General features: G+C 28.9%; 1 protein-coding gene across 1 annotated transcript; it reads left to right on the forward strand.

The window, feature by feature from the left end:
* The first annotated feature begins 6,180 nt into the window (after positions 1-6,180).
* On the forward strand, positions 6,181-9,432 carry LOC117178996. The gene is made up of 2 exons (XM_033370601.1): positions 6,181-6,282; positions 8,731-9,432. The coding sequence occupies exons 1-2, from the start codon at positions 6,225-6,227 to the stop codon at positions 9,009-9,011; spliced, it is 339 nt and encodes a 112-aa protein (XP_033226492.1). The 5' UTR covers positions 6,181-6,224; the 3' UTR covers positions 9,012-9,432.
* The last annotated feature ends 249 nt before the right edge of the window (positions 9,433-9,681 follow it).

The following is a 9,681-nucleotide window of genomic DNA, read 5'->3' on the forward strand; positions in this document are numbered from 1 at the left end:
TCAAATAATTCTTGTAATTTTTAAAATATCTTGAAGAAAATTCAAAATAGATGTTTTTTTGTGAGCAAATGAACTGATTTCGATGGAAGAAAATTTGTTTGGAAATTCGGTGAGATAATTTGTTTTCACAATTGTTTTCGAAAATAAAGTCTAAAGTTGTCTACTTCAACTTCTTTTCTCCAAATTAATCGAAGTGGATCAGAATTAGAAAAAATTATATTATCCTTACTATGTATTTTGTTATAAAAACTGGCTAATCTGTTTCCAAAAAATGCCTTTTTGAATTTCCTTCCCCTAAGTAAAGAAATATTAATGTTAACATTTGCAGTACCGGGGCAATTTTTACGGAAATTTTAGGATCGTAGATCTTGAGCATTTGGAAAATTCTAGAAATTTACAAAATTTTATAGTATATTCATAGCCAATTAATTATGGTAATTTATGGTATTTTATGGCTTCGGGTTGGTATTATCTATCAAACGATCGATCAAAGCTTGATCGTGAAATCGTTTTCATTATTCACCTCTAACCTCATTTTACCCCCTTGGGAGTGAGAAGTTTTTTTCCTCTCTAGGGAGTGAAAATTTGAACTTTAGCCCCGTCTTATGCATTAAAATGGGCTGAAATCTATCATGTGTTAAGAAACAATTTTTTTAATGGCATAGCCGACTTCAAAAGGTTTCCCCAGGCGGAAAAAATTTTATATAGTGGAAAGTACTATATATCCTTTTTCCCACTGTATATAAACTGTATATAATTTTTCCGTTTGAGCCTTTTGTTTTAAATCTCATTGTTAAATATTGGCAACTATTTTCCAATGAAGATTCAAATGATTTCTAATTTTGTAAAGTCATTAATTATTGTTGGCTTTTCACAGAATTAGGTTCAGCACTAAGAACTGATCAAACTGTGGAAATGAACCAGGTGAATCAACAACAGCAGCAACAAGAACAGCAGCAACAAGAACAGCAACAAAGACAACAACAACAACAAAGACTTCATCGAGCTCAAGCAATGAACACAGACTTCCACCATGCTCTGCAACATGTACTTCAAACGGGTTTTTTACAACATGGTATTGGACAACCATCCGATAATGGACAGCAGCGTTTAAATGTACCACAAAATTTCCATGTGCAACCACCTGCTTCCAGATCACATGGTTATCCTCAAAATAACAATGGAAATAAGTAATACCATACTTCGGTACCAAAAAGAAAAACAATCTGTTTTTCTAAAACAGCTGTAATTTAGTGTAGAAAAATTCAGAAATGTATACATATACATTATTTGAAAAATAAATAAAAACTCTCTTCTCAAATTCTATTTTCTGTTTTTGAAAATATATTTCTCATCACAACTGCATAAAGAGAAATGTGGCTGAGTTAGAGTTCATTGTATTTAAGTTTGAACTGGAAGTAGTCCAGGAATTTAGTATCCAAAAAGGTTTAAGTATATAGTTTGAATTTTTTGCTAAGCCGGGTTCTTAAGAGGATCTAATAAAAATTCCAAATTTAAAAAAAAATGGAAACAACGAGCCCCACAAATGATTTTACAAAAATTTCTAAAAATCTAGTTCACGTAGACTCGCCAGACCAAATGCAATATCGAGCAATATGTTTAGTGTCACAATTCAGGTAGACAAAATTTTGAGAAATTTATAAAAGAACTTTCTATTTCTAATAGGCACTCTATCTCTAGAGGCTAAAAACTCAATTCTTCAGTGTGTATTTTTGCTTTGGAAACTTTTAATTTGAACAAAAAATGTTCCGGATTTAAATTAAAGTAGACGCAATTTTGAGTAATTCTAAGAAAAAAAACAATGACATATTCGCAACATTTCATAAGTTATGGCCTCCCAAAGTTGACCACTATTGGCTTATTTTTCAGGGTGGCGATTAGGCAGACGATTTCAAATTCGTGGTATTTCCCGGTTATTTCCGGTCAAGTTTTTTAATTTTCCAAGTCAACTTAAAGTAACACAATCATATTTACTGCAAAACGCAAACATCTATTTTAATTCACACAACAGAGCAAAACATTGCAAAATACATGAATTTTGAAACAAATACTTAAATTTTCCGATAAAAAATCTCAAGTTTTTACAAAAATTGGAATAGTTAAAGTTTCATTTAAATTTCACCAAAGTGACGAATTTTCAAATAAAATTATGAATCTTTAATTGGAATAGTTAAATTTTAATCCAAAATGATGAATTTTCAACTAAAAAGATGCATTTTTTAACCAGAAGATATATTTTCAAACTAAAAAGATTAATTTTTTACCAAAAAAATACAGTTTTTTAATAAAGAAGATAAATCTTCAACCAAATAGTTGAACTTTGAACTAAAAAATCTTTTTTGGTTGACTAAACTTGGTCTCACTTATTCACGTACCTTGTATTATTGTACTCAAATTTAATTTTTTTATTATCAATGTTTTTTTTTCCTACAAACTGGAGTTCTGCTTTTTCATTTTTTTGCATTACAAATTAAAATTTCCGACTTCTTGTTAGCAACATTGAAAAAAAAAACCTTGAAAAATTAACTTTTATTTCTCTTGGCCTTTTCCCATGTCATGCTTGGTTTGGCTTCAAATGTTAATTTTCGTTTGAGTTTTTGGATGTTGAAAATTCTATAACTTTAGTTAATTTCATTTTATAAAAAAAATGAATGGGGATAAATTGTTCGTATTTTGATCCACTATAAATAGCTGTCGAAACAAATTTCAAATATTGAAAAAAGTGGTCTCAAAATTTTCAAAATGCCCTAACTTTTTGAAATTCCTTCAAAAAAAAGCTGGCTAACGAAGTCGTCCTTTCTTTTCATATCCTTATAGAGTGTGCCAAAGCGGAATCCAATCGAATAATTCCTTCAAATATTACCGTGTTTACAGACTAACTCAGGGGGTCTCAAAACGTCGACATTTGATGGAATCCGCGAGTCATTTTTCACATGAAACCATTACCTTCTCATTAGGACGAGAATGTAATAATGCATTATTTTTTGTGCGATAGAAATTTCGATTTTCGATTTTTTAAATCAAAATTCGAAAAGTTGCTTAGACTATCTTGTAGGGCCTTGAAAAAGTAAAGTTTTTCTTCTCTTGACTTTTTCTCATACCAAGCTTTTTTGGCGGCAAATGTCCATTTTCTTTTGGTTTTTTATATTTTGAAAATGCTATAACTTTGGTCATTTTTATTTTATCAAAAAAAGTAATGGGGATAAATTGCTTGTATTTTGGTTTACTATGAAAAGGTGTCTAAAGAATGTTCAAATATTAAAAAAAGAATGGTCTAAAAAATTTTTTAAATCTTCTAACGTTTTTAAATTTTTTCAAAAAAAGCTGGCTAAGGAACTCGTTCTTTCTTTTCATATCCTTATAATGTGAGCCAAAGGGAAATCCAATCGAATAATTCCTACAAATGTTACCGTGTTTACAGACAACAACGACAACGACGACAGGCAGACACCGACGTAAAAACTATTTTTTTCTGATTCAGGGTGTCGGAAAACGTCAAAATTTGATGGAATCCGCGAAAGTCATTTTTCACATAAAACCAATACTTTCTCATTAGGATGAGAATGTAAAATGTATTTTAAATCAAACATAAGAGTGTCAAACTAAACAAATGAATCTTCAACTGAAATAGTATAATTTTCAAACAAACCCCAATTAATTGTCACTAAAAAAGATAATTTTTCAACCAAAACTTTAAAAAATAAAATTTAACAAAAATATGCATTTTCAACTACAACTATGAAATTTTAATCGGAATAAGTAAAAATTTACAGTTTAAAATAACTTTAAAAAAACTTTCAACAAAAAAACTAAAATTTAAAAAATAGTTACATTTTCAAACCAAATTATGAATCTTCAAATAAAATTATTAATATTTAACTGGAAAAGTATCACTTTAAACCACTAATATGAATTTTAACTTAAATGATGAATCATTAACTAGAGTAGTTATACTTTTGACCAAAAAGATTAACTTTCAATTAAAAAGATTACTTTCTACAAAAAAATACGAATTTTTAACTGAAAAAGATCATTTTTCGACCAAAAATTGAATAATTAAATTTGTAGTCAAAAAATTAATGTTTAATCAAATAGATTATATTTAACTGAAGTTATGAATTATTTAACTGGATTAAAAACATCCAAAGAGAAAACAAGTTTTCAATCAAATAGCTTATTTTTCAACCAAAGAAATAAATTTTTAATAAAATGAAAAATACCTGAATTTTTAACCGATAAGAACAGTTTTTAAGCAAGAAGACTAACTTTTAAAGAAAAATATAAATTTCAATACAAAAATAGATTTATCAACAAAATACGTAAATTTTCAGCAAAAGAGTTGAATTTTCAATTGAAAAAGACCAGTTTTCATCTAAATTGTTCAATTTTAATATAAAAAGGGTCAATTTCCAATTAAACATGGAATAGTTTAATTTTCAGTTGAAAAAATTAATTTTAAACGAAACTGATTAATTTTCGACTAAAATTATGAATCTTCAACTGAAATAGTTGAATTTTATGCCAAAAAGATGAATTTTTCACTAAAAAGATTAATTTGCTACAAAGCAATACCCATTTTCCACAAAGCACATAAATTTTCAAACAATAGTTTAATTTTTTAATGCAAAATATAAATTTTCAAGCAAATAGTTTAATTTTCATTTAAAAAAAAATAAATTTTTTAACTAAACAAAAATGAATTCTAAACGAACAATGAAAAAAATTTTTTATTATAATTCAGAAATATTTCTTCTTTGAAATACTACTTCTAACCTTAAAACTCCCTAAAGTATATTATTTATAAGAGGTTTTTTTTTTTAAATTCCTTTCTTCTAAATCCCAATGACAATTCTTTTAACAAATTACCGTTTCATGTGAAAAAATTAGCTGTTTCGAATGACATTATATTTCCTTACCGAAACTACCTATCCTAAAATAAAAACGATAATTATTTTCTAAATTTTTTTGATACAAGCCCGATGAATGAGGAGTAAACGAATAAAACTAGATGTATCCATTTTTTTGAAAAAAATTGAGAAATTGATTGTTTCTGTATGTTTGGGCGATCATAAATTCTATGATTAAACTTAAGTCAGCGAATAAAATCTCACAGAGCAACAAATTGTCAAAAGGTTTTTCTTATAATATAAAAAACATTCTTATTACATATATATGTTACATTCTTTAAATCGTATGATAAGCTCTATTTTCAATTAATAAGAAGCAAGCGGTCATTTCTCAGGTTGTTTACGGTGACATTTTCTAAATTAAGACAAGTGTATTGAATGATAGTAGATAGTAGATAGTAGATAGATGCACGTGAACAAATACGTGTATTAAGATCAAGTATCTTAAAATATATTCTTAACTTCATATTGCAATAAAAACTCTTTGGATGCATGAGAACAACTGCTAACTAACATCTTCCTTTCTTTCAAATCCAGAAAATTTTTTCGTAAAATTAACAGGTTCCAAAGCATAGCTACAAACTTCAGAATTGGGTTTTTGCCCTCTACACGGAGAGAAATTTCGAGAGATTAAATCACGTCACTGCACCTTGATTTTATCTCGCTTTAGCGCGAGAACTAAGATCCGGAAACCCTTACTTTTAAAGCATAGGTTTTCAAGTTTCAGGCATTATGTCACCTCCCTTTGCTCTCAGGTCTCAAATTCTATGCTTTTAGATCAGAGAGTCCGAGACTTTAAAACACGTAAAAATTGTAGCTCTAAAATCACGCGCTTTCGTGAATGAATCTCTTGAAAATTTTCTCAGTGTAGGGGTAGAGGGCCTATTAGAGACAGAAGTTTATTTTTTTAACTGTCTCAGAATTTTCAGTCTGTCTACACAAACACGAATTTTTTAACTTTTTTTAATCATATTTTTGGGACGTAACGTAGTCTTTTCTACAAAAATTTGAAATTTCCATTGGAATCCCTCGATAAATCATTTCAGCGAAAAAAAACATACATTACGTATTTGATACGGGAATAAAGTACCAGAAGCTTCCACTATTTTTTACCTATGCAGTAGAGGTTGTAAATTTAGTGGGTATAATAAAAGTCTAAGCCTTTTCCAATTCGGTTATCATAAATTTCTTAACGCTTGGTAAACTGCCGTATATAAACCAGCTAAGAAAAATTATACGATCAGATGTTTTCCAAAAATTCGTAGAAGCATATTTTAGTTTTTTCGTATTAAAAAAATGAAGTTCATTATCGCTAGTCTCCTTTTTACCTTCACGATTATCTTCATTTCTATTGGTAAGTATAAATTATAAAAATAAACTTGGTTCATAGGAAATCCAAATAAAATTCAAGTAGTGATTTGAAGTAAGGAACAAAACGTTAATTTCCGTGTCCATTAAATCTGAAAATCACCATTTCAAAATTAGGGCAGTATATTTTATTTTTAATAAAATTGTTAAATTTCAAACCAAACAGATGAAATTTTTTAAAGACGAATGAATTTTCAACTTCTATGATCATCTTCAACCAAGAAGATTTATTTTTTACCAAAAAAGATGAATTTTCAACAAAAGAGTTCAGTTTTCAAGGGAAAAATACGAATGTTTAATAAAACAATTGACTTTTACATCCTCAGAGATCAATTTTCATCAAAAAAGTTAGTTTTTAATCAAGAAAGACGAATTTTCAATGAAAAATTGAAAAGTGTAATTTTCAGTTTCGAAAATTCATTCTTAAACAAAAAAATAGTAATAATTTTCAACCATTTAACTCCAACAACAAAAACGCTTTTTAACAAAATAATTGAAATATTAACCCGAAAGGATAAATTTTTCACTAAGAAGATTAAATTAAATCAAATTATTAAATTTTCTATCTAAAGACAATTTTCAACAAAATATAGAAATTTTCATCCATAAAATATAAATTTTGAATTAGAAATATAAATTTTCAACCAAAAATTGAAGTTACATTTTCAGTTACAAAAATTAATTCTGAAAGAAAAACACGAATTTTTAAAAAGTTCAATTTTCAATTCAAAGGATAATTTTTCGAGCAAAACAGATTATTTTTTACTAATAAGAATAGTTTTAAACAAAAACAAACAAAATACATATTTTCAACAAAATGCATTAGTTTTTAGTTTGAAAAGATAAATTTGCAACTAAAAATATCAATTTTCAACCAAAAATGGGATAGTTACATTTTTAGTTTAAAATATGAATTCTCAACCAAAAAAAAATAGAATTTTCAAATAAAGCTATGAATCTTTAAATATTTTTAACCTGCTTTAACCCAAAAACATATCAATTTAAATAAAAAACAGTTGAATTCAGCTAAAAAATAAAAATTTGTAACCAAAGAGATTAATTTTTAACTAAAATGATGAATCATAAAAAGAATGGATATTGAACAATTGTCAAAAAAGATGATTTGTACTAAAAATTTAATATTTATATTTTTCTTTAAGAAAATTCATGTTTAACTAAAAAAGTAAGCGGTTTTTATGAAAAGTAGTCCAATTTTTGACCAAAAAATACTACTTTTTTAATTAATAGCTGCATTTACAAGAACATAATAAAACGTTCAAACAAATAGCAGAATTGTTAACTATACGAGGTGAATTCATAACTAAAAATATAATATTCTAGACTAGAATTCTTTAAAAAAGGGGAAAGTGGGAAATAAGGAAAAAAATTGTTATTCTCCAATATAAAAGTGAATTGAATTGTACCGTGTCTTTCGCAAAATTTTCAAACTCACTTAAAATTTATAATCAGAAAATGTACTAAATGTTCTCTATGTTCATAAAGTTAGTTGCACTAGAACCCCCCCCCCCCTGTTATCATCCTTAATTTTGTTCGCACCACCCGAATTTCCACGCGCATGTTTTCAGCTGATAGTTGATATTTTAAAAGACTTAAAACACACTACAAATTAGTGTAGTTGTTTTTATAACATTATGTGATCATCAGAAAACTTGCTCTTTTTTGGTGATTTTTGTGTGATCTATGATTTATGTTGACCTTGTAAAGCTCTTCGCCCGGGGTGATTGCTACAGAGATTTATCAGCGACCTGGGTCCGTGCAGGGACGTGGGTCTTACGTTTCGTTTAAATGAGCAGCATGAAAATTCCAAATAATTCCATCCCCCCCCCCCCTCCAAATTTTTAATTTACGTATACATCGCATAATAGTACAAAATGAGCGAGTCAACCTCACACACAGTTTAGTGACTATGGTTACCTAAACACACGCGTGGATTTGACAAGCGCATTCTCAGAAAGGCAAACAAAACAGTGTAAAATTGTTGTCTTATATTCTTCTATATATCTTTAGTTTTCAACCTAAACGGTAAAAATGCTTTAATTTCTACAATTGAAAGTGTATAAATTTAACTCGTTTTCTATATGGTACCCATGCAAAAGGTACTGTTTTCAGTAGATTATGTCTACCTTCACAGGCGCAACATTGAGTTAAAAACTGCAAGTTCGTTGCATATTAATCTCGTGTATTTATTGTGAAAATTTAAGAAAATTCCTAAGAAAAGTAAAATCTCGCGTGAACTACCTTGATGGTATAGTAATAAAATTTGTTTATTTCACACGCAATGACTTTCGAAATAGAAAATGTAACTTTTGTTTAAAATCTCATTGTTCAATATTCAAAACCTTTTTGTCCATGACCTTTCAATCATTTCTAATTTCGTAGAGTAGAGTCATACATTTATGTTGTGTTTTTACAGAACCATGTTCAGCATTATTAGTTGATCCAGCTCCAGATATAAAAGCAGTGTACCAGAATACGGTGGTTCAACAAGAACAACTTCCACAAAAACAACATGGTCTTGGACTTCGTCGAGCTACACTAATGAAACCAGAGTTTCACGAGGTGCTTCGAGAAGAACTTCAAAAAAGGGGTCATGGACAACCAGCTGGAAGAGGATTGCCAAATTTAAATGTAAAACCACCTAGTAATGAACAACAGCATGTATTTTCCCGAAATTATAACGGAAATACGAAGTGAAACTCCCTATTTTAGTTCCTCACACACAAAACAATAATCTGTTACTTTATAAACATTTAAAATAATCAAAACGCAATTTGAAAAATCTCTTTTCTTTCCCTTATACTAAACAAAAAATTAGCCAAGTATGAACCGCGCTTCAAGAAAGGGTTCCGTCGCCCACTACACGTTTCTTCAGTCGTTCAAAGCTCCCCTTTCCTATATTTTCTTTACTTCTCCAATACTCACTTCACTCCCCCATCTTTCTTCTTCTTTCTCGTCCACTACTCTCATTTCTAATCATTCCCTTTACTTTCCTTCACTCACACTCACTTCCATTACTTCCCCTCCATAATTTCCCCTATCATCACTTCCCTTCATACATTCTACTCACTACCACTCACTCTCCCTACTTCACCTCCCATAAATTACCCGTACTCTCCCTACTTCTACTTCCCCACTCCTAACTTTCGCATCCCTCATTTCTCCTCACTTCCAATACGCCCCCATCACTTAATACCACAACCCCCCCCTCAATCTATCTCACAGCAACTTTTTGAAAAATATTAAAAACTTTGTGTAATTATAAAATGTCTAACATTTTGAAAATAAATATAATGATGACAGGACAGTACTTTTCAAAAGCGTTAAATATTACAAATTACATAACATTATTTTTCTATCTTTGTAA

This window comes from Belonocnema kinseyi, chromosome 8 (assembly GCF_010883055.1).
Source record: "Belonocnema kinseyi isolate 2016_QV_RU_SX_M_011 chromosome 8, B_treatae_v1, whole genome shotgun sequence".
Taxonomy (NCBI): domain Eukaryota; kingdom Metazoa; phylum Arthropoda; class Insecta; order Hymenoptera; family Cynipidae; genus Belonocnema; species Belonocnema kinseyi.